The 24,939-nt window shown below is 52.9% G+C and overlaps 1 protein-coding gene across 6 annotated transcripts in view; it reads left to right on the top strand.

Annotated features, from left to right (window-relative positions):
• Window positions 1-24,939, top strand: part of PPP2R5C (protein phosphatase 2 regulatory subunit B'gamma) — a 130,902-nt gene that overhangs the window by 90,677 nt on the left and 15,286 nt on the right. For all 6 annotated transcript variants that reach the window (XR_006962132.1, XM_047080082.1, XM_047080084.1 and 3 more), the window contains 10 exons: window positions 4,102-4,212; window positions 5,273-5,365; window positions 5,451-5,581; window positions 10,254-10,313; window positions 12,301-12,409; window positions 13,852-13,905; window positions 19,141-19,311; window positions 20,449-20,576; window positions 23,016-23,117; window positions 24,569-24,641. Coding sequence is in view for 5 of the 6 variants with exons in the window: in XM_047080082.1 (XP_046936038.1) it covers window positions 4,102-4,212; window positions 5,273-5,365; window positions 5,451-5,581; window positions 10,254-10,313; window positions 12,301-12,409; window positions 13,852-13,905; window positions 19,141-19,311; window positions 20,449-20,576; window positions 23,016-23,117; window positions 24,569-24,641 (1,032 nt within the window). In the remaining variant the exon portion in view is untranslated. The remainder of the gene's footprint in view (window positions 1-4,101; window positions 4,213-5,272; window positions 5,366-5,450; window positions 5,582-10,253; window positions 10,314-12,300; window positions 12,410-13,851; window positions 13,906-19,140; window positions 19,312-20,448; window positions 20,577-23,015; window positions 23,118-24,568; window positions 24,642-24,939) is intronic.

Below are 24,939 nucleotides of genomic sequence, written 5' to 3'. Positions count from 1 at the left end.
TCCCCATTTGCGCTCTGTCTCTGTCTTTCAAAAATGAATAAATGTTAAAAAAAAAAAAAATGCTGACAGCTGCCTGGGTGGCTCAGTCAGTTGAACATCCAAGTTTGGCTCAGGTCATGATCTCATGGTTTATGGGTTCGAGCCCCACGTCGGGCTCCATGCTGACAGCTTGGAGCCTGGAGCCTCTTCAGATTCTGTGTCTCCTTCTCTGCCCTTCCCCTGTTTGTTCTCCCACCCTCCCTCCCTCCCTTCCTCCCTATCTCTCTCTCTGTCTTTCTCTCTCTATCTCAGGAAATAAAATAAACGTTGGGGAAAAAACTTCCCGCTTTTCCCCTCACCCCGCCAGCCCCAGAATGCATCTGTTTCTGTTGTGGGAGGAAGAGCATCTAGACAAACGGAGATTTGGCCTTTGGTGGACTCAACCTTTATAAATCCTGTTCACGTGAATAGAACAATAAATAACATAGTGGAACAGCCTTTGTGGTCGAGAAGGAAGGACTGAATAATCAACCTTTCTTTCCTCATTGTCTCTGAAATCAGACTCTCGGTGCTGTTCGTAGGAGTGTCCCTTCCTGTTGTCAGCCTTAGTATGTTCTGCTGTACCTCAGTTACATCAGGGCATGAACATTCTATTAGTTCACCCATTGGTCGTGAGTACTACAGATCCAGAAAGGCGTCAGGGTGCTGCGGAATCTCGGCAGTTTCCCATAAGGTCACTTCCCAAGCCAGTTCGGTTTGCATCTAATTCCATAAATGCAGCCCTCTGGAGGGGAGCACCCACAGGGGTGATTTTAAACACTGAAAGCGGGAGTGTCGAGAGAGCAGGTGCTTCCTCGTATTACAGGGTCAGTCCCACCCCGCACGGCGTGCGCCCACGTGCGCGGAAACTGCACATGCGCGTTACTGTCCCATTTCACACGGGCCCGGTGCCGAGAGAAGATTCACTCACTTTCAACACGTGAGAAAACCGAGGCGTGGGCAGGTTTTTCCATGTGCAGGGCCTGCTTCTGAGTCAGAAGGCAGCCTTGCCAGCCTGTCTGCGTAGTCTGATCCTGGCTGGGTCCGCACCTCGGGGCGCACACTCACTCGGTGCGTGAGAATGCATCTGGTCCACATCTTCCCGTGGGCTTTTGTGGCACGAGGACGATGAAGACCGCCTCGCGTGGTGCTCAGACCGAACCCCGTCCAGACACACAGACGTCAGCACACGGCGCTCCGCTCCCTTGACCCTGCAGCTTTTGTGCAAAGAGGTTTTGAAACCCAAGAATAATGTGAGGTGGCCTGCCGCTTGCCTTCTGCTCTTTTCCAGATGTTCGTTTTAGTACATTTAGCCTTTTCTAGAGACGAGCATTGAATTAATGGAGCGTCATGTGGTAGGAAAGGTGAGTGGAAGTTATGGCGTGAGATTTTTTTGTCTTGTGAAAGAAAGAACTTATGCCAATTAGAGTTGGCCACTAATAAAACTTCCCGGATCGGGGATGGTTGTGCTTCAGGGATACTGAAATGAGGACTTCTGCGTGACAAGCAAGTTGGTCCAGCAGCCCCACAGACTCCTGACTCCACGTCTGGGATTTGGTGACACGGTGCGCCTGGCTTCACCCGGGAACGCAGTCCTTAGCTTCACTTCCGGTAGAATAGAGCCAGTTGACTAAGAATCGTAACTAGCCAGGTGTGTCCGTCGGAGGTCGATCAGAGAAACTACCAGTAGGATAGAGAACCTGAGAGACGGATTTCCGGGACCTCCCTCGGGCAGGAGCTGATGCTGCCCCCCAGGGGGTTTCTTCTTCCCCAGGAAAACCCAAAGCTCCGCTCCTCAGGCTTGCCGGCCGAGTGGATGAGGCCCCCGTGTCCTCGAGGGTGATCTGTGCTCAGTCTGAGACTGTAGATGTTGGCCGCAGATACCTTCCCAGTGACGCCCAGATTAGTGTTCGATGATGGGGGGAGTGGGAGGGCTCCCACCCTGGCTGTGGTCCATCAGGCCCTGCTCTCCTGGCCCTGGTTAGTCTCTCTGGGGGCTGGCCGCTGAGGAACGTGAGGGGGGCCTGGCTGGGCCCGAGCGGCTCCCCGTACCCGCATGGCAGTCCCGTCCCGTGTGGGACTCAGGCTTCTCCGGCGAGTCTCCAAGGGAGGCAGGCACATCGCGTGTCCCCCGACTTCTTGGCCGCCCGGGGACACCACGTGGGCTCTGCCCTCCTGTGCTCAGCCTGCGGCTGTCCCCCGCCTCGCTCTCTTCAAGCATCCCCAGTCTCTGGGTGACTGTGGGAGCCCCCAGCCATTTGGCTTTGAGGGAGAGCGTAGAAAACCCAGCTCATGAATGCCACACTCCCTTACGGGCCCCAGATCCCAACTGACTCTACTCTCCACGCTTCCCTAGCCCGGGAAGGAAGGGGCAAAAGGCTGGGGGTCCCAGGGCCGGTCTGCTGCCCTCTGCAAGCCCCAGGGGAGCGGGACCCACCAGGGTGTGGCCTTCCCTTGGTGTGGGAGTCCCTCAAGTCTGCCTGCTCGCTTCTGTGGGCTTCGGGGTCAGCATGCTGGAAGAGTCCCTCACTGCCCCGTCCCCTGGGGGCCGGTGACGGGGGACATGCCCCGTCCACCTGGCGGCACCTGTCACAGCCTCTGTTCCTTAGTCCCCTGTTGTTTGGGAGGTCTCTTCAGGACCCTGTCCCCAGGTTCCCAGGTTTACTTTCTACTTACATTTTAGGAGTATTTTCTCTTTTTTTACTAAGGGTTTTTTTTACTTGTTTCTGGATTTCCAACCATTTTTTTGTTCCTTCCACTCCTGCACCATCTCAGCCCCATTGCTCTGATTCTTTGCACCTACTCCTCGTCTCAGACAACAGAGACAACAAATGTTTCATGCTCGGGGCTTTTGTAGCTGATGGCTTGAAGAGGGGGTGTTTTCCTTCACGAAACATGATGTTAAGGCTCAGAGTTCAGGGTCAGTACAGTAAAGACGGGAGGAAGCACAGCGGATGACCTGGGGTTTTAGCTCCGTCTCTCTGAGACTGGATGCCTGGACGGCAAGCTTGCCCTGGACTGTCCACAAGGGCGTCCTGCACGCCGTCATGAAGCTGGGTCTTAACCTTGTGTGGCCGGTGTTTGGATTTCGTGCTTTGAGGGGTGGGGAGGGGCAGAGGTCTTGCTCTGCTCGTCTGTGAGAGCCAGTCACCGGAGCCCAGTTCTGTAACCGGCATATGGCGGGTTCAGAGATTCCGTAAGGTAACTAATCGTATCTAAATTACTATAAAGAAAGAGTGGGTTATAAATCGATGATACAGAAAAACCAAACATTTTATATCACCGATCTGTCCGTGTATGTTGTGCTTAATTTAGAGATTAACCATGTGGGCATTAAAGTGTACCTGTGCTCCAGAGAATTCTAGACTTCATGTAGAAACGTCTGTCGTAAAACATTGACTTTTATGAAGCTGGAAATAAACGGAGCGGGGGTGGGAGTCCGTGGTAAAGGACAATATAAAGAAAAACAGGCAGCGAGTTGCATGAGGGGTTCATTCAAAGTCCAGAGAAATCTGTTCTCAAGTCATTTCTTGGTGAGTCCACGCAGAGTAAGATCATGACCGTGTAGCCCTGGGCCCTCTGCTGGCTGTCCTCTGTGGATCGCAGGGGCCCCCTGGGGCAGGCTCACACGAGGGGCCGGCGCTCCACTGCCGGTCGTTCAGTCCCGGTCGTTCAGTCTCCGCTGTTCCCTTCATAATCTCACCCTTCCTTCCCAGCACGATGCCTGCCTCCTCGCTTTGCACCCACGGTGGAGACCTTGACCTCCCCACTGCCCACCGGCACCGGTTGGTGGTAGCTGCCTGTGAGTTTGGCGGCTCAGAGTCAGGCAGGAGTCTTGGGGTGGCCACCTGTCCACGGCCACGTTTCCTGCCACAGTTTTGACCCAAAATCTCGTTGGGGATCCACACTGCTTCTCGATCTTGAGAATAAGGACGAGCCCAACCACCACCGGAAGCAGCAATTGTTAGAATTAAATATTTTTCTGTCAATGTTTTTTTAATGTTTTCTGTAAACGTTCTTTCAACTGTTATCTGTAAATATTTTTAATGCCCTGGTTATAATTCTAGAATATGTGGATTTCAGTTTGCAGTTAACATGTTTCGAACGTTACCACCTTCCTCCAATCCTACGGGAGCAGAATTTGACCCCGAGGAGGACGAGCCAACGTTAGAGGCGGCCTGGCCTCATCTACAGGTACTGAACTCTGGGAGCGCCCCCGAAACTGGGGCAGGAGTTGAATGTGTGTGTCTGTGAGGTTTTCCTCTAAAGCAAGTGCACTGGCCCTAAGGCCTCACCCCAGCTGGTGGCAGGTGCACCTCTGATTTGTAAACCTGTGCATACAAGGAAGGCATTTCAGCAGAAGTGAGAACATCGAATGGCGTTTTTGTTTGTTTGAACACTTTACCCCAACTACAAAGATATAGAGTTGTCTGTATGTCTGCACTGGAAATGACTGCTTGGTTGATAGCCATGGAATTGAAGCCCTTTGCAGACACTTCCTGTTTACGGTACCTAGATTCGGCGCACCCCAGAGCTCACCCGCTGACTGACACCTTTTTCTAACACATTTGTAAGGCAGAAAGTTGGTCGTTGATGAGGCTGGACGCCTGAGAAGGCACGGAGCCCAGCACGAGCAGAGTGTGTGCAGGCCGTGTGCCAGGTCAGGGTCTGGGTCGTCCGCAGGAAGGGAGACGGAAAGGTGGAAGCTGGGAACGAGCTAGATGGGGAACAGATCACAAAGGGGGGCTGTCTCGGTGGCAGAACATCCCGCCAAGGCAGGTGGGATTGCTGTGTAACCACAACAGCAGGCAACCCTCTGATGCAGGGGAGGGACCTCCCAGCCGTGGGTGACTGCGTCTGGGACCCGCTCGCCAAGCCGTCCCAGCTTCCAGTCCGTCCGGCTCTGCCCAGGACACGTGTAGGTGGCAGGATGTAGATCCCACCGGCTGTGGCTGCTACGCACTGTGGTCTCTGACCAGCGTCGGTTAAGCATTGGTGACATCGGCCATGGGTACCATTTTGCTTAAATGCCACTTAAGGGTATAGTCTGTGGTTCTTAGCCAAATAAAATAATTACTATCGTCAGTTATAACTTGATTAAGCCATGTAATTTGGCATTAATTCTGTAGATAATGTGGCTTTATTTTTTAAGGCTAATATTTTCAGGCAGATATTCAACTCATGGGTGTCTTGGATCTCCATCTCATAAAATACCACGTTATTTGATTCATTGTTGTTGTTTTTTTCCTTCTAGCTTGTTTATGAATTTTTCTTAAGATTTTTAGAATCTCCAGATTTCCAACCTAATATAGCGAAGAAATATATTGATCAGAAATTTGTATTGCAGGTAGGTACAAATTAGCTGAAACTACAAAAGCCATAGTCTACCAAGCGGGAATCCTGAGCCACTAAGTGTCTTTTTCTTCTTGAAGCTTTTAGAGCTCTTTGACAGTGAAGATCCTCGAGAGAGAGACTTTCTTAAAACTACCCTTCACAGAATCTATGGAAAATTCTTAGGCTTAAGAGCTTACATCAGAAAACAGATAAATAATATATTTTATAGGTAAGTCGACGTGTGGGTAACAGCTCTCTTTTTGCATGATGATGCTCGCGTCCACACCTAATGCTCCCCTCACCCCATCCTTCCGTTTGGCAGGTGACTGGGGAGTGGGGGCGGCCTCCCTTCCCCCCCCCACCCCTCTTGCCCCCCCCCCACCCCTCCTTCTCTGCCTGCTCCCCTCCCTCACCCACCCCCAGCACCTCCCCACTCGGCCTTCCTGTGTTTCTGTTTCCACTTACCTGGGTGCGGGTCTGTCCAGAACCTGTCCAGAGCCAACGGTCCGTCCTTCTGTCTGTGTGTTACTCCACCCTCCCCGTGCATCTCGGAGAGGCAGGAGTGAGGAGTAAAGCAGGGATCCTTAGAAACTCGTAAGATGGAGAATTGTACCGGAGGCCTGGGGACCCACGTGTACCCGGGGCAGGAGAGGCCCTGCTGGCCACGGCAGGTGCAGGTGGGCCCCGCCGTCCCTAGGCCTGCACGACCACAGAGGCTGCCCTGCCTGGGTTTACCTGGGGGAGGGCACAGCCCCACGGCTCTTGAAAGAATGTTCCGTGACACTGCAAGTCCCACCCCCACCCTGGCCCCCACCTCTCGTTGGTTCTTACCGTCTGAACACCCCTCCACCTGCCTGCCGACATCCCCGTGTTTCTGCTGCTGCCTGAGCCACGGGCCACTGGTGATTGGGCATGAGCCCCGGGCGAGGCCCGTGTGCGCGTCCAGGCCGCCCTTCCATCCTCCTCATTTGTGTCTCTGCTCACCTCCGGCTCCTTCCACACTAGCGCCTCGGCGGCCTTTGTTGACCCTCCTGGAACATTCTTTCCACCTGCCCTTCTCCACAGCCTCCCAAGGCCTCCGGACACAGCCCCCCACCAGGACGCACCGCAGCCCCTGGCTTGGCCGACAGGCCTCCCCATAGGCAGGGGGTGTGTGGGCCGAACACCGCACGCTTTCAGGGTCAGCTTCACGCCCGGCCCGTGGTGGCATCAGATGAATGTTGATGGATGAGAGAGTTAATGTGGTTTCTTACCCATCCCTGGAAAGCTTACCGAATGAGTGGTGTATTCTAAGACTTTGGGCGTCCCTGACTCCAGGACGGGTCCCAGTGGTGACAAATCCTAGCGGTGACAGGCTCCGTGGGCAGGCCCCTCTGTGAGGTAAGAAAGCAGGCAGGTTTCACACAGTCTGGCCGCAGTGCCAGAGTGAAGGTGACGTACAGGCCCTTGCCCAGAGTGCCACAGGGGACGGCGGGTCCCTTCTTAGACACCATGACCCAGCAAGGGAGAAGGAGAGGGGCCCTGAGACACATGGAGACACTGGATGTGGGAAGTGAGATCCCACCGTGGAGACCAACAGCTTCTGGGGATTCCAGGGCCCGTCCCTGTCCCGTGCCCAGCCCGGCCCTGGTGTGCTCCCACCCCACCCTCCCGTGGTCACCGGGGTCTGCGGCTGTCTCTTCACATTTGATACGACAGTCCGGTGTCAGAGCTCCCGGTGTGCGTGGTCTTCCTTTGAGCTCCTTCCAAGGTCCCTACATCCCAGGACCGGCACCGACTGTGGTCAGAGAATGCCATCGCGATTCCTAAATGTCACGTTCCCAGCTCACGTTTCTTGGCATCATGCTTCCTCTTGAACAGGATCATTATGTGGCTGATGTACTTATCTATCAAGATGTTATGTACATCGTTTAAACAACGAAGAACAGGGACAGTTTAAATTCTGATCTTTTAGGCCTAAAATTAAAGGTCCACCTAAAGTGAGGTTTTTTCTTTAAAACATAGGTTTTGTTCAGATAGCAGAATCACAAATCAACACTTGTGTTAAAAGGTCTCATACCACGGGGCACCTGGGTGGCTCGGTCGGTTGGGCATCCGACTTCGGCTCGGGTCACAATCTCACAGTTTGTGGGTTCAGGCCCCACGTCGGGGTCTGTGCTGACAGCTCGGAGCCTGGAGTGTGCTTCAGATTCTGCATCTCCTTCTCCCTCTGCCCCCCCCCCACTTGTGCTCTGTCTCTCTCTCTCTCTCTCTTTCTCAAAAATAAATAAATGTCGGGGCGCCTGGGTGGCTCAGTCGATTAGGCGGCCGACTTTGGCTCAGGTCATGATCTCATGGTCCGTGAGTTCGAGCCCCGCGTCAGGCTCTGTGCTGACATCTCAGAGCCTGGAGCCTGTTTCAGATTCTGTGTCTCCCTCTCTCTGACCCTCCCCTGTTCATGCTCTGTCTCTGTCTCAAAAATAAATAAACGTTAAAAAAAAATTTTTTTTAAATAAATAAATAAATAAATGTAAAAAAAATTTTTTTTAAAAAAGGTCTCATACCTTAAAGAACCTCAATATAATAAAATATTTAAATAGATTACTATTCCAAAGTTATTGCACATAATTCAATTCTGAGTGCTCTGTGCTAGGGTGTGGCACTTTTGTGTTTCAGCTGTCTTCTCTGTAACTATCATATTTTTTTTTAATTTATTTATTCTCACAGTTCTGTAATCGGAACTGGGCCCCGTGGGCAGGTCTGGTGCTGCACACGGCCTGCGGTGGGCTGGCCAGTCCGGGTGGCTCGGGGCAGGGCTGCAGCCGGCCTCCAGGAGGGAAGAAGCCTCTGCGAGGCTCGGCCAGGAAGTGAAGCACTTCTGTGTCGATCTGACCAACTCACAGGACGACAGATGCACAGAGAGGGGGACAGGTCCCACCTGTTCATGTGCGGCTCAGAGCACGTCCTGCAGGGGGGAAGGTCCGTTTCGGAGACGGTCTCTGATAAGCAGGTTCTGGCTCAGCTTCTAGAGAGTCCTGATTCCTTTTTAGTTGGACAAGTGAGAAACGCTGGCCTGTTCTGCATGCGTCTTTATGGCTCTCTTCCCATCTGCAACTTCCTCTCTTTCCTGTCTGGAAGAATAAGAAGGAGAATTGTACTAATTTTCTCGTTTTTATACCTCCTTCAGTTCAGGTTGAAATAATTAGCAACGAAGGCTTTATCAGTAAGAATATAGTAATGTTGACTCAGGAGAACAAAACGGATTGTAGCCGAAGGCCGTCCTTGTTCATGCTTGTCGGCCAGTGTGGCTGGATCCCGCGCGACTCTGAGGGTTCGGCCCCTCTTCCCAAGGCCCAGAGCCCAGCTCTGGGGTCTCTGGGCACCTCGTGCAGCCCACTGCTCCCCCAGCCCCCAGCTCGCCAACGAGGGCGCTCAGGTGACGTGGCTGCACTTCCTACAAAGCTACGACGTGGCACCTGTAAAGCCAGAAAACAAGCAAAACACAAGGGAGCGTCCAGTCGAGTTCTGTAAATTAAAGTGCTTGTCCGTGGACATGCACCACGGAGGGCAGGACTCCCTGGGGACATCCTCCAGTCTCTAGGCAGGTGGGGGGAGGGAGGGGACATGAGGGACATGTCCAGCAGCGGCTCGAACGCGTCACCTGCAATATGACTGCAGTGCCCGTTTCCTGCCGCCCAGGTCACCCCGGGCCGTCTGGGTAAATCCCCACCTCACCGCGGTGCTGTGGCCACACTCGTGTCCGTGGCACCATGGTTCTCTGCTCAGGTGCCGCCGCCAGCCTGCGTGAGGCGCTCACCCCCACCGCCACGTGAACCCCTTGCCCACCTGCGGCCCACCCCGCTCCAGTTCCCAGACCCCCGCGCTCGCCCTGCCTCCCGCAGGGCCCCGGTCAGGCCCCACAGCCTTGAAGAATCCTAGTCGCTCAAAAACGTAGAAATCTTCGGGCCCACCCCCTGGAAATCTCTCCCATCTTGTGGGTATCTGACCTGTTCTTTACCTTGACAGCCCCGTTCCGCTTGTTTCCAGCAAGGACGAGATTTCAGAGTCAGGTTTCTGTAATCATCACAAACTCTTATTTTAGGCTTGGAGCTGCCTCTAAACTTCATTGTCGAGTGAGAGGCAGAAACCTTTCTCAGACACCACTCCTACCACACAGGCGCGCGGCGAGGCGTGGGCAGGAGTGAGCTCCTGGCTTCTGGGGAAATCCTCTGGTGGTGGGGACACGTTGCCCTCCTTGGTGTCCCCAGCCTTTTACCGCACGTGTTCAGGCATGGGACATATGCTCTAGCACCGGGGACATGGTGACAAAAAGTCCTCGCCTGTCCTCAGGCTGATGTGGGCACAGCAGGAGAGGCTTCTCAGAGGACGCAGATCAGCTGCCCACATCGGGGTTCCAGAAGGTGGTGCTTGGAGCAGCGTGGGGGCCGAGCAGGGTGTCTGTGAGGACATAGGTGAGAGGGCCCAGTGGGAAGGAAGGAGCTTCTGCCCTTGCACAGACTGGCCTAACTCTCAGAGGCTTTAAAATTGAGCAAGGCGTCAAGTCACACTGGCACGAAGCAAAGAAATCAGGCTAAGGGACGGAGAGGGATGTACGCATGGTCAGGAGGACAGCAGTGGCTGATTGTCACACATGGGTGGCTGGAAGGCGAGTGCTCACAGCACAGACCTTTCGACCTTTCTCTGTGATTGAAAACTCCCAAAATAAAATGTTGGGGGCGGAAATTGCACAGTCGCGTCGGGAAGGGTGAGCCGCCCCCAGGACAGTTTTCCAGGAGGCGTGCCTGCCACCAGGCATCTGTGTGACACTCCCCCCAAGTGCATCATTTCCTCGTTCAGAGGATTGTGGTCTTTCCAGCTATTACCTCAGTGTCTCATTCTAAATGGCAAACTGCTTTTTCTAGGTTTATTTATGAAACAGAGCATCACAACGGCATAGCAGAATTACTGGAAATCCTGGGGAGGTGAGTGCTGTGCTCCTGGCAGTGACGTGGAATTTATTCCAGAATGATCCAGTTCACGGAGTCGAGCAGCCCTCTCCAGAGCGAGGCAATTGAAACCATTTCCAAAGGAACCAAGACCTCGCTTGATGGAAGGGGTGGGTGAGGTCTTGGGTTAGAGCCCCCCCAGACAAGAAGCCTTCTTGTGTACACGGCTCCGTGCGCAGATTCTGTTCCACATACCTCCTTGAAGATGGCTAAGAGGGTTTATGTTTTGACATTTAGAACGGATCATTTATTATACCTTGGGGGTATTGAGTAAATGCTAACATTTCTAATTGCTTTCATTTTATAAATTTTTCATATGTATACTTGTAACATTAACGTTTCAGAAATTTCACCATCTTCACCCAAGTAGAGTTCTTGCTTGCTACCATTTTTTTTTCATCAGTGACCTATAGATTTTATATCAGACCTCCAACCCGCTGTTTCCCAAAGAGAGTGCCTTGGGGTTCCACAGCCGAATAAACTTGGAAGTGCTCTCCTGGCACCTTCCCTGGGGACTCAGCTGCATTAGCAGCTGAAGGCCCTGTGGGGAGGGGTCCTCTGCGCTGGTGTTTAATCTGATGATCCCCAAAGCCTTCGGGACACAAGAAACCTGTCTCAGGGAACACTGTCGGCTTCCAGTCGATCTGTGCTCCAGTCGCACTGAGAAGACGGTGCTCGCTATTTTAGATCTAACTTGAAAAAACCGTCAGTCCTTGTGGAGAATTCTGCTTTGACCTGCGTCAGCACACTGGGCGGGTTTCTCTCGCTCAGGAGAGCGTAGCGAGCGGTCCAGGGGCCCTTCCTAGTTGTACGACCTCCCCTAACCACTCTCGGCTGCCGTTTCCTTAGCAAGGTGGGGGATGATCCCCTCACAGGGCTGTCGCAAGGACGGCGCGCTGTGTGAGATGTCCAGCGCGGCCGGGCACGGCGTGCACACAGGCCTCCACGCTCCCAGCAGCTGGGATCGCTGATTTTATCCCCCTGGAAGAGCTGTTTGGTCTTGTGGGCCTCGCCCATGTGAAGGAGCAGGTCGTCGCTAATGCCCTCTTCAGACAGACCCTGCCTCCTGGATGGCACGGAACAGTCTAGAACTCGCTTGACTGCTCTGTGGCCCTACCACGTGTCTGTGCTTCCCTAATAATAAAACCAGATAAATAGTAAATAATGAAGCCTGCTTGCCCAACTGGGCACCAGTAGATAAGCTGCTTGACATCAGAGACCAAAACTTCAGTTTATTTTATTTATTTTTTTTTTAAGTTTATTTATTTTTGAGACAGAGAGAGACAGAGCACGAACGGGGGAGGGTCAGAGAGAGAGGGAGACACAGAATCGGAAGCAGGCTCCAGGCTCTGAGCCATCAGCCCAGAGCCCGACGCGGGGCTCGAACTCACGGACCGCGAGATCGTGACCTGAGCTGAAGCCGGACGCTTAACCGACTGAGCCACCCAGGCGCCCCCAAAACTTCAGTTTAAAGACTAGGATCAAGACCCCCTTTCTCTGCAGGAAGGAGCAGCTTTCTGGCTGATTCTTAACCAGCTCCCGTTCTTCACACACAGACTCACTTCTGCCAGCATTAGGGTAATGAACCCGAATTTCTCGGGGGAAGCGTGACTTCCTAAAAGTGGGTGAAGGCCAAGGGAAGGTGCCAGCTGTGGAGCTGGAGTCCCACCTGAGCTGCCCGGCCTCCAGGCCTGTCGAAAGAAGCCAGTGTCGCCCCCAGGGACTCCTGTTCTGGGTAACGCCCCGCAAACCAGAATTTTAGAATTATCTTCTAGTTACTGACAAAGATAAAAATGACTATGCTTCTTGGAAGGTATTTCGTTTTCTTTTTAATTTCTGCTAACGTCCGCCTCTTTTGTGAAACCTGCATTTCGCTTACTGATAGTTGTGCTGAAAGTCAAGGCTTTTTTTTTAACCTGGAATTTGTGAGTATTCAGACTTGGAATACATTCTGTTTTCACAGCATAATTAATGGATTTGCCTTACCGCTAAAAGAAGAGCACAAGATTTTCTTATTGAAGGTGTTGCTACCTTTGCACAAAGTGAAATCTCTGAGCGTCTACCATCCACAGGTAAGGGGTGCTCTGCAACATTATGTCGGTGGGGGCGTGCACCAGCTGGGTGTCTCCATACGAGTGGCAGTGAGCTCGGACACAGAACCCCAGCCGTTCCCTGGGGGTGCGCTCACGTCGCCTTGCAGATGTCGTTTCTGGTGATAATTGAAAGGATACAGGGGGGCGCCTGGGTGGCTCAATCGGTTGGGCGTCCGACTGCAGCTCAGGTCACGAGATCTCGCAGTTCATGCGTTCGAGTCCCACATCAGGCTCTGTGCCGACAGCTCGGAGCCTGGAGCCTGCTTCAGGTTCTGTGTCTCAGTCTCTCTGTCCGTTCCCAGCTCATGCTCTGTCTCTCTCTCTCTCTCTCTCTGTCTCAAAAATAAACATTAAAAAATAAATCAATCAAATTTGGCTCCTTCAAGGAAAAACCTCTCTGCAGCCAGTGAAATGGCCTATGAAAATGTGAGTTTTTTAACTAAGCTGTGGGCTTTTTACAGTTTGCAGAAATCTACTTACAGTTTCACTGAAAATTCGGTCAGTAAGTGTTGATACCTGGTTAGCTGGCCGCACTTTGCCAGAAGAGGAGGTTTTTCCTTCACTTTTGCCCCCGTGAATCCTGCGTAGACAAGTGCCGAGGGTCGGGGACAGGCCACGTGCCCGTTCACCAGCAGCTCTGAGTGGCTCTGGCAGCCAGTGGGCACCTCTGTCCCTCACGTTGGGAGCAGCTTGGGATGAATCACAGAAAGCCTATTCTTGACTTGATTCTAATGACGTCGGCTTCCTGGGAAGTATTTTACTTTGAGGCATTTTTTTTCCTTCTCTTTGCTGTTAACTGGTGATAGTATCTTTATATCCAACCAGATCGTGGTCCTGTTGATTGTTTTTTTAATTAAGTTTATTTATTTTTGAGAGAGAGCAAGGGACAGTGAAGGAGGGGCAGAGAGAAAGAGAGAGAGAGAATCCCCAGCAGGCCCCACACTGTCAGTGCAGACCCGGACACGGGGCTCGAACTCACGAACCGTGAGATCATGACCAGAGCCTAAACCAAGAATCAGACACTCAGCCCACTGAGCCTCCCGGGCGCCCCCTGTTAACTGTTCTATAGAAGAGGGATTAACAGTTCAGAGGTTGACGATGGAAGCAGATTTTAATTTGGTTTTTCCCAGCTCTTAGGTCACTTGTTCATTACGATCTCCAAAAAGACCAGGAGAAAAATCCCCATCAACCCCGGGCTTACCTGTTGGTGTTAGTCCAGAAGGCTGTCTCCTGATTTTTTTAGCTTTCTGCTGTGCCTGGTCCCCGACAGTCCCCGTCAGAGCCCCGGCAGGGCCTGTGGCGGGGAGCCCGTGCCCGCCCGGCGGGCGCCACCTGGAGGGACGGGGGCAGCACGTGGCAGCGGGAGACGCGGCATCGCCGGGTCACAGCACGGGGTTGACGCTTCCTCTCCTCCTTTCCAGCTGGCGTACTGCGTCGTGCAGTTCTTAGAGAAGGACAGCACCCTCACCGAACCGGTGAGTACCTTCCCCGGCCGGGCGGTGGCGTCACGTGTGGGCGGTGGCGTCACGTGCGGGCTTCCCTGAGTGTAGGTACCGAGGTAGGTCCGCGGGCCACAGAGCCGTCCAGACCGCTTCTCACCGCAAGTCACACTGCCGACAGACGTACCGATTTCCTGCACGTGCTGTGTGCTTTCAGACCGTCGTGATTTTACTTACAAGTTCCGTTACTGCGGCGATTATTGTACGCGGTCGGGTTGCCGTCCTCTCTGTGCGGGGCTTGACTCCTTGGAACGTGACACGCTTGAGCGGTCGTGGTCGCTGGGTCGCGTGCCGGACTGTGTGAGCTCTTGGTCTAACCACGCTCGTAACCGGCTTCGGTCAGACCACCCGCAGTGAGTTCTCGAAACGCTTGTGCCAAAGAGCCTCACGGCCTGAGAAGTTCCTTCCGCCTTCGAGGGTAGCGACTCCGTGTTCGCTGAGTCGACCGTGACAGGTTGCTGCCACGGAGCGTTCAGATCTCCCAATTTCTTGGCGTGTGATCTTTCTTAGAAATGAAAAGCGGTTGTGGCCCAGATTAACAAAGTTGAGTGTGTTGGGTGCCAGGCTAAGCATTTGAATGTGCTTTTTTTAACAGCTTTATCGAGATATAATTCACATGCCATACAATTCACCCACTTAAAGTGTACCATTCAGTGGCTTTTTGGTATATTATGCTATCGATTATTGTAATCGTGGTGAAGCATATACAACATGAAATTTGCCATTTTCAGTGCACGAGGGGCATGAGTTACATCCCAGGGCCACACAGCTGTCACCACTGTTCCCAGAACTTTGTCATCACATTGCCCCAGAAAGAAACTCTGTCCCCCCCCACACACACACACCGACTCCCGCTTCCCCCCTGCCCGCCCCCTGGTGACCTCTCACCTGCCTCTGTCTCTACAACTTTGCCTCCTTGGGGCACCTCAGATGGGTGGCATCGCGTAGGACGTCCTCAGGGCTCGTGCAGGCCGTGCCTGTGTCGGAACTCCGTCCCTGGGTGTCTCTCCCTTTCTCCCTTGTGTGGTGTTCATCTGCTCCTCTGTCCGTGGACGCTGGGCTTGCTTCCGTCCCTTGTGATAATGCGAGCCGTGTGGCTGTGAACGTGGCCGTGCAGGTGTCTGTGCAAGTCCCTGCTCTCAGTCCCGCTGGGCGTGCAATTCAGAGTGGAATTGCCGGATCAGGCGGGAATCCCATGTTTAGCCTTGTGAGCGGCCACCAGACTGTCCTCCGCAGCAGCCACGTGGGGTTTCAGGGTCCCACTTTCTCCGTCGTCACTTGTTGTCCCTTCTTTTATTCTAGCACCTAGTGAGCACATGGTGGTGTCTCTCGGTGGCTTTTTGACTTGCATTCCCCTCTTGACTGGAGACGTTGGGCATCTCTTCCAGCGCCTGTTGGCCACCCGTGGGTCTCGGACAAACGTCTTTAGATCCACCGCCCATTTTTTATTAACTGGTTGTTTTTTATCGTTGAGTAACAAAAGTAAGAAGTACTGAGTGCCAGTTTCAGTGTTTGAATATTCTTTTCAAAGTTACTGGTGGAATAAGAAAGGCAAATGTCATCATTCCGGCATCTTCTCTGTCCCCTTGGCCGTCTTTCACAGTGGTCCCATGAGGCTGTGTTTTATAGTGGAAATGCATGAGGAATCCGTAATGCTCTGTTTGCAAGTTACACGGGCTCCTGATCTCTGCTTTTTCTGAGCTTCTAAACTCCAAACGTGGACACCATGTGTCACCCACCAACTCAGGAAAAGCCCTTGACATCACCCCCCAACGCCTGCCCAGCTCCCCTTCCCGGGGCCCCCGCACGCCTCCACCCCAGCTCTGAGATTCTGGAAGCCCCCAAGGAAAGGCACCAAACTTACCAGACTTCAGTGTCAAACCAGGAGTGTTTCCGCCACTTAGACTAGGGTATCCGCCTTGAGAGAAAACTTGGGAAGCACCAGGGATAAAGCCTCTTCTCCAGTGGTGCCCTGTGCTCGGTTCCTCTGAGTTTGAAGGACGTCTCCAAACTAAAGGGTGAGAACCAGGGGTGCCTGGGTGGCTTAGTCAGTTGAGCGTCCGACTTCAGCTCAGATCATGGTCTCACAGTTGGTGAGTTCAAGCCCCGTGTCGGGCTCTGTGCTGACAGCATGGAGCCTGCTTCAGATTCGGTGTCTCCTTCTTTCTCTGCCCCTTCCCCTGTTTGTGCTCCCTCTCTTTCTCTGTCAAAAAAGAGTAAACATTAAAAAAAATGAAGGGTGAGAACCGTTGCTGGAAAAAGTAATATGGGAAGAGATTCTAACACATGCCTTTTCCTTTTCTGACTCTTCACTGTGTATGTTTCTCATACTCTCTGGGGGCTAAAGAATCCACCCGGTCTTGGCTGCGTTTACCCTACACCAGGCCTTTGGTGTGGCGCCCCGGACCCCGGCCGCGTCCGTCGCAGCCCAGGTCCCAGTCCTGCTTCAGCAGGCCTCCGTTCTCCTGCGCCCGAGAGTAGGGTGAAGGTTGACAGGGCTCGTGTTTAGTTCCCACTGGTCGAGCTGGTAGAACCTCGCAGGAGTGAGAGCCCTCGACTGCAGCTGATAGACGGCGGGCTGGCTGCGATTGGGCCCTGACATCTCGGGCACAGAGAAGCTTCGGGCCCCCACACGCCCCAGGATTGCCACCCAGCATCACTTCGTTCCTGGATTCCTTACAGCGCAGACAACATAATGCTGTCTCTCGGCCACAGAAAGCAGATTTAGTTTTCTTCACGTTGAAAACATTCAGACCCTTGCCTTAGTGAGCGTCTTCCTTTGAAATTCACATATTATGAAAATACAAAGGCTGATCTGTCTTACTTCAGCACTGAAAGTTTGTTGGTAATAAAAAGAACGGGTAAACTCTTGTGAAGGAGCGTGTCCACTCAGCAGCACTAAGAAGGACACGGTACACACATGGGTCTCAGGGTCCTGGACCCAAGGCGCTTCTGAAGCTAGTGCGGCCGAGGTCAGGAATGTTTAAAGTATGATACGTTTAAAAGACCTGTGTTGCTCCCGTTTAAGGTCTGTAATTAATCTTTCTACTTGTAAACTGTGTATGGTGCTGAAAAGCTTTCTGGGCACGTTGAACACGTACACTGTTGTAAGAACGGGAGCTCGGCAGATCGTGGACAGAAGTAAAATCATGTTGTTTTCACGCACCTGTAGCTTTAGGCTACTCGACTTTTACTACAGGGTCTGGCGGGAACTCTTTTTCCCTGGTATTCAGGGGAGGGGGCTCCCCAGGCACCAGGCCAGAGCCACTAGCATGCACGCCCGGGCTCGCCTGCCCTCCCCAGCCCTGTCCGGAGAGCGGCAGCCTGTTGAGGTTCTGAAGGAAAGTTCGGCGCGTGACGTGCAGAGAGCCGCTTTTGCCTAGATCAGCTTCCCAGACAGGCCCCTCTTCGCCAAAGCGCTGCCAGGCTCCAAAGCCAGGGGTACCAGCCATAGGTTGTTCCCAGTAGTGTGAAAAGTAGGTCCAGCGTGGGGCTCTGATTCCAGAAACAGCACCTTTTCCAGAGACATTGAGTAGCTAAACCAGGTGTGTTCTGTGTCCCGCGTATCACTGTATTTTTCCTAATAAAGCTCCATTTGACAAACGTCAAGGAAGAGTGGTTTTGCGAAGTGAGTGACACCTGCTGTGTTCTTAACAGTGGCTCCCCTACTGCTGGTAGATAGCAGGTGCTCAGTAAATGTTCACTGAGTGATTTTGAGCAACAAGTAGGAGAAAAAAATCATTAAATCATCGATTTTTTTTTAAGAAATTATTTTTAGAGATCATCATGCTATAAATGTTCAGATCAGACTTCAGAACTAGGAGGATTTTCTTATAAATTTTGGGGTTTTATAAAATGTAATACCATAAAAGATTACCCAGGAGCCTGAATGCCAAAAGCATTCACAGAGCTGTCCTAGCCGGACGTTGTTCGAAGGCCCGCCGTGTTTTTAGCCACGGTAGCGAGCAGCTGGCCTGCCGAGCTCTGCAGGGGTGTCTGCACAGCCGGTGGAAGCCACCAGCCTCCCCAGATGGGCTGATGTCCGCAGTGATTGTCACGGCCGTCCTGATGCTAGGGGCTGGGCCAGCGGTTCCCGAAATGGCCGTGACCGGCAAAGGGCTGCTTGAGAGTGACCGGTTGCTGTCGTACATGGGCAAGCGTGCACGTGTACTTGTGTGCAAATGTTGTGGGTCCTCGTACTATTTTAGAATTAAGGTGGCTCGCCTCTAGAAATACGTATTCTTAATCCTCACCAAGCCAAATCTGATATTTTGGGTGGACGATCTTTACTGGTGTGGTTGCAGGAGGAAATTTGGAAACTAAAGGAGGGAGGTGAAGAAAGGTTGCCCCACAGAAACTCCTTCTACCCGTCTGACTTGGGCAAGGAACACAAGGTCCAGTCCCCGCAAACGAGGAAGCTGCCACCATCCGGCTCAACGTGCCTCGAGGGGGCGGGCCGCACAGATGCTCCCCGGCGGGGTCCCATCTGAGGCCGCGCTGCCGTGCCGTCCGCAGGCCAGCGCTCAGATGCAAGGTCCTCGCGGCCCCTGGAGGCAGTTACCGGCCTGAGGTCACTGGTCACGCACACAGGGGACAGCAGGGCCCGACCCCGGGTCCCTCCGCAGCCCTGTGTGGCGTGAGCTGGTAACAGCGTCAACTTACTCCATGTCTCTCTCCTTTGATACATTTTAGCACAGTTTAGTTAGCACAGTCGAAACACCACGTGTACACACGTAGTACATACGTTTATGTATAAATACGCGTGAAAGATCGATGGGAGATAAACGGATTGTGCATACGCACGTGTGTCGCCAACACTCTCAGAACTGGCCGCTTGTGCACCGAACGAATACATGAGCTCATATGCTCCCTGTTTCTCCATCGTTCTTTCTCTCTCAACCCTCCTAACTGCTTGTTTTTTAAGCTATTTATTCCTAAAAGGACCTACTCCCGTGGCGGTCCAAGAGAGAGGGTCACAGAAATTAAAGTTGCATTTCTTAAGCAAATAAGTTTGACCTGTTTCTCTAATTATAAAAAAAAAAAAAAAAAAAAATGCTAATTTACTGAATTGCTGTTCCTTCTGTAAGGAACAGAGCAGCACCTTCTTGTGATGCTCTGCTTGCGGGGGGGACACCCTCATGAAAAACAGAACTCTTAACTCACAGATGCCGGGCATCATGGACGTCACGCCGTGTGTTGTCTCTTCGGTAGGTGGTGATGGCCCTTCTCAAATACTGGCCAAAGACGCACAGTCCGAAAGAAGTCATGTTCTTAAATGAGTTAGAAGAGATCTTAGACGTAATCGAACCATCGGAATTTGTGAAGGTCATGGAACCCCTCTTCCGGCAGCTGGCCAAGTGTGTGTCCAGCCCACACTTCCAGGTACACAGGGCGGGGGGAAGGGCCTCATGTCCGCGTCCGCGTCGGAGGTGACAGGCTTCAGGGTATCGCAGGTCATACTTGGCTTCTCGTGTAATTGGGAGGTAAACTCCCAGCCTAGCTGTACTTCAGAATAAGATGCTAGAACCTTAATTCTGTCAAACGCACCCCAGCATCTCGACCCCCTCCCTGAAAACATGTTTCTCGCCAAGAGTGATTAGTCCTGGCTCCTCTGTGAACCTGCTTTATGTTCAGTGTGCCCCGAATGCGTAAAACCCTGCCGTCCACAGCTGAGGGGTGGGCACTTGTAGGTGACATAAAACTCGGCCCCCACAAGCACTTTGTTTCCAACACACACACGTTCTGACTTTTGTCCCCCACCCAATCCTGTTTGGGGGCACCCCAGTCACATCCTGCTTTCCTCGGCCCCTTGTGCAGCCTTCCGGGCCTCATTCTGAGGTCGTCCTCAGGGCCCGTGCTTAGCCTGTCTGCCTCCATTGGACATACTGGCCTGTATCACCAGCTCACCATGAGCAAGGCGGCCCCACCCACATGCCCGCCCCCGTTCCCGTGCCCTTGCTCACTGGCTGTCCCCACTGGGCTCCTCCTGGCCCTCTTCCAGCCACCGCACCCCCCTCCCCGCACCACCTGACACCTGCCCTTCCTCCATCAGGGCCCTCCTGGGGATGCATTCTGCCCCACACATGTCCCCTTCCTAGCTGCTGCGTGCCCCCCGACGTACCCCTTCTAGTAAATTCATTCTCCCCTCATTGGTCTTCCCCCCAGAACGGAAGCTCCACTCCCCCTGCTCACTGCTGACACCTCAGAGCCCCGCGCTGGGTAGGGGTGGGCGGAAGGCGTGAGGAAGGAAGGCGGTTGACCTGTGTCCTCAGCGGTAGCCCAGGGTCCGGCGTAAGTGTGTGTTGAGTGAGTGGAGGAAAGAGTGACCGTTTTCCTGCTGTACAAGAAGTCCTCTCCCTTTGGTTGAGGGCTCTTCAGGGTTACGGTCTGGAGCATTTGGGGTTTGTGGAGATGATTCTCTAACCCAGTGTAATTCGTTGCCTGTTCACAGAGTCGTGGGGAGGGCATTGCTGGATGTTTGTCGCCATGGTCACAACAGCTGTGCCCTCCGTCTTCCAGGTGGCGGAGCGAGCGCTGTATTACTGGAACAATGAGTACATCATGAGTCTAATCAGCGACAACGCGGCCAAGATCCTTCCCATCATGTTCCCGTCCTTGTACCGCAACTCCAAGACCCACTGGAACAAGTGAGCGAGCCGGCTGCCGCCCGCGGGGCCCTGGAAAACTTTGCAAATCTTGCTGATGCCTCAGCCCAATTAAGTCTGAGATAGCAGTTAAAAACCAAAACGTAGATTTGTTTGTTTGTTTGTCTGTTGGGCTCGCAGTGAAGTAGGAGCGGGACTGTGTCTGTGGCCTTGTCTTCGCCTCCTCGCCCCCGTTTCACGCCAACACGGAGGCAGGTTTGTTGGGGCAGCGCCTTCCTGGCCTCGCCGTAGGGACCCCTCCCAAGGAGCTGAAGGCGGCCGCGAAGCCTCACGGGGCGCAGTCCCCGCGGGAGCACGGGGGCCACCCCGAGCCTCGGCCACACTCTCTGGGGACCCCTCCAAGAGAGCACGAGCCACCCGCCTGTGCAAGGGCCGAGCAGGGACTAGAAACACAACCTCGGGAGTCTCGGATTTGCTTCTCTCTCCCTCGTCCTGCCCCTTTAGCAAGGATAGAGACACTGGGCAGCGGTCTTCTGACACCTTGAAGGGAACAGTCGGTGCAGGTTCCCGACTGGTGCTCACGTCACTTACCATTTACGTGACTACGGGCCCCAGGGCTTTGCTGTCACCTCCTTCTTTCCTTTCGGCCCTTTTTCTATACGATAGTCGTTCAATCAGATCCGAAAGCAGGGGGCAGAGCCTCCATACCCAGTGCCGCCCCCTTGTTTACAGGTGAGGAGAGCGGGACTCGGGGCGGTGGCCGGTGGCGGTCGGGCCACACTCGCGAGCTGGCGGTCCGGCTCGCAGGGTCTCGCGCACACCCTCCCACCGTCCCGGCTCACGTCCTCTCCCCCTCTCGCTCGGCCACAGTTTCCTCATCTGAGAAATAGAGAATGTTGGCATCCACCTCGGTGGTTTGTGTTGATTCATCAAGAAAATCAGTGCTCACGTGCAGAAAGCACTTGCAGCCACCGTCACCTCCTTGTGAAGTTCATGGAGGTGAGGCTGATAGATGTAGGGTCCCAGGCACCTAACAGGTATCCGGTGAACGTTCGCCGTGGGCACGCGGCTGTAGGGGTCGCAGCCCCAGCCGCCGGGTCCTGGGTGTGTACGGCCCAGCAGACCCCGCCTCAGTATATCGACTTTCAGCAACCTTTTCTGTGTAACGTGCATTTCTCATTGCGCTCAGCAGGTGACGGAGCGTAGCCCTCGTCCCTGTGTGTCATTTAGTGTGACAGGAGAGTCAGCAGTGACCGCTGACCGGCTGCAAAGCCCTGCCGGTTGCAAAGAAAGAAAGGTTATTTCAGGTGTTTCCAAATGCGAGTTGGGTATCATGAAGTGAGTTAAGAAGTAGCTGTGAATCCTGCAACAACTACAAAAGCAGCAGCAGCAGCAGTCACGGTTCGAGGCTTAAGTTTTTCTGCCGTTGCTCACGACGCTGTGGGTTGACCAGGCTCTGCTGGGCAGTTCTTGGTTTGGGGAGGTTTTTTGGTCTTAATTTTTCTTTTTTTTAATTATTTTTGAGAGAGAGAGAAAGCACAAGCAGGGGAGGGGCAGAGAGAGAGGGAGACACAGACTCTGAAACAGGCTCCAGGCTCTGAGCTGCCAGCACAGGGCCCGATGTGGGGCTCGAACCCACAGACTGTGAGATCATGACCTGAGCCGAAGGAAGTCGGACGCTTAACTAACAGCCGCCCAGGTGCCCCAGGGCAGTTCTGCTGACCTCACCGCGGTCCCCTTGTGGCTGTCGTCTGATGGCGAGGGGGACTGGCGTCCTCTCCGGACCCCACTGGGTCTCAGAGCAGCGGGGCCTCCCCCCTCTCATGGGTGTCAGAGCCGGGAAGTTAAGTGCCATTAAGCTATCCTATGGTAATTTTATATTCTGTCTTCCAGAGCTCTGTTTTGGCATGATTAAAAACTTTTCTGTTCTTAATTAATAAGATTAAAAGGAAACTGACGTTTATGGGAAATAAAGGGTTTCCGTTATTGTCCCCGACACATCCCAGTGGGTTTTAATTACGTATACATTCTCAAATGTTTGTTTCTAAGAGAGAAAGGGCGTGAGTGGGGGAGGGACAGAGAGAGAAAAGCCAAGCAGGCCCCTGCTGCCAGCACAGAGCCCGACACGGGGCTCAAACTCACACACGGTGAGATCAGGACCTGAGCCGAGATGAAGAGTCGGACGCTTAACCGACGGAGCCACCTAGACGCTCCTGAACTGTATTTTTTCAAGTTTCAACATTTTTTTATTCTGTTTCCAAGGAAAGTGGTTTTTGGCCGCCGTCAGCCAGGACACCGCACCGAGAGGCCTCGGGGCCGGGTGCTCCGTGAGGGGCCGAGCGGCTGCCGCACGGGCTGGGAGGCCTGGGAGCCGTCGGGCCGAGCGGGGAGGAGGAGGGCTGTGGCCGCGCAGGGCGAGGCGGGGAGGGGTGGAGGGACAGGTGGCATGTTCGAAGCCTGAACAGGAAGTTCTGCTTACAGGACAATACACGGCCTGATCTACAACGCACTGAAGCTCTTCATGGAGATGAACCAGAAACTGTTTGACGACTGTACCCAGCAGTTCAAAGCGGAGAAGCTGAAGTAAGTTGCCCCCTTCCAAAGCTGCTCCCTCGAGGACTTTTTCCTCAGTCCTGAATAGACCTCTTCCGTTGTTTGTCCGGAAAAGCTCAAGTCTCTAAAGCAAAGTCAAGTCTCTCATACTTGGAAAACAAATGAAAACGTGTCATGTTAGCTCATCTGCAGAGAACTTCTCTGTCCCCCGTTCCCCTCTCCCCCACCCCCCCACCCCACCCCCCCGTGCTGCCAGTTCAGTTGTCTCTGCAAAATGTGTGTGCAGACCTATCTTTCAGAATTTTTGCTTTTCTCGGGGAACACGTAAAGGCTGTGAGGTATAGTGATTTTTTAGGTTCACAAGGCAGGAATTTGGATTCTGTCCCATCAGATTTCTGTGAGAGAGCAAGTGCCTATGTCAACAGAGCTTTATTGGGCCCCTTCTGGAGCCTGGCCTGTGTCCTTCACAGAGCCAGGGCCCCACTCTCACGCTTGAAGGGTGTCAGAGTCCGGCGTAGGCTCTGGGCAGATTTTATTCTTTGCTTCTCTGCCACTAGAAGCTGGCTAAGACAGAGAAACGTTGAACGAGTGTAGTTCAAATTACAGGATATTTATGAACAGCCGTCACATTCATTCTGTAGACAGTATGTACATGTTTACCTGCACACCAGGCCCTGTTTTAGGCTCCGGCAACACAACAGGACACGAAACAAAAATCCGTGCCCTCGTGGGTAGTGTGGAGAGGGAAGACAGCAAAACACACAGGAGGACGGTGTGTGCAGGGTGTGAGGTGAGAGTCCGCAGAGCAGGGAAGGCGCACGGGCACACGTGCACAGGCCGTCTTCTGGGCCCCCTCCCGGCTGAGCGCAGTGTTCAGACGCGCTTGTTCAGAGGGCAAGTATCTTAGCTTTCTGAAAAGGATCTTGCAGCACATTTTCCAGATTTAAAAAAAAAAAAAAAAAAAGTTGGGTCCAGGTGGTTAAGTGATTCGCCAAAGGTCATGTGACTCACTGGTGGGGGAATCTGACAGGAACCAGGTCTGAAGACCGTCCCTTTTTAAAGCCCCCCTTGTTGGGACATCGGCTCTTAACCTTGGTGCCTTTACGCTATGGAATGGTCTCACCTTTCATGGCTCTGTGAGCTTTTCTTCAAAATTATATAGGTCTTCTGGAGAAGCAGCGAAACCAGGAAGGACAGAGACCTGAGATGTACTCGTATAAGTCTTCCTAAGAACCCACATGCCTCAACGTGTTAAAATTCTAGCACATCTAGTTGTTAAATCTTCTCCCCTAAGTCTGGCTTGTGTTTTGCATTTCGTTTTCCGTGTTAACCTATATTGTGATCACCACTGTGAAGAATGTGGAGTAGAAACCAGAAAGTGACAGAGGGAAGCAGGTGATTGTGTTGCTGGCCTTGTCATTGTTTCCTCTCTTGAATGTGATCCCTCTCTCTAACGCCAATGACATTTTACTATTTTTCAGAGAGAAGCTAAAAATGAAAGAACGAGAAGAAGCGTGGGTTAAAATAGAAAATCTAGCCAAAGCAAACCCCCAGGTACTAAAAAGAGTAACGTGAAAACGTCTAGGGTATCTCTTGAATGTTTTTATGAGCTAGGAATGTGGCTGCATCACGGGCAGGGAGGGGGTCGGCTTCACTAACCTTGTATGTGGAAACGTCTGCAATAAAAATACTTCTCAACTTTCGTACAAGTAACTTATTTTGCCCCACCAAGTTTTTACCACAGAATTGACCTTTTTTTCCTCTGCTGTTTCAATAAGATCTAAATCTTAACCAATGTACTGTGGTAAAAAGAAAGCCAGGATACAACGTCTATTTTGGGCCAAGATTAGGA

This window comes from Lynx rufus, unplaced genomic scaffold (genome assembly GCF_022079265.1).
Source record: "Lynx rufus isolate CCGP_SWC_20201006 ecotype Redwood Valley unplaced genomic scaffold, mLynRuf1.p SCAF_17, whole genome shotgun sequence".
NCBI classification, from domain to species: Eukaryota; Metazoa; Chordata; class Mammalia; order Carnivora; family Felidae; genus Lynx; species Lynx rufus.
Note: the sequence above shows the minus strand (reverse complement) of the source record. Positions and strands in the feature narration are given on the sequence as shown.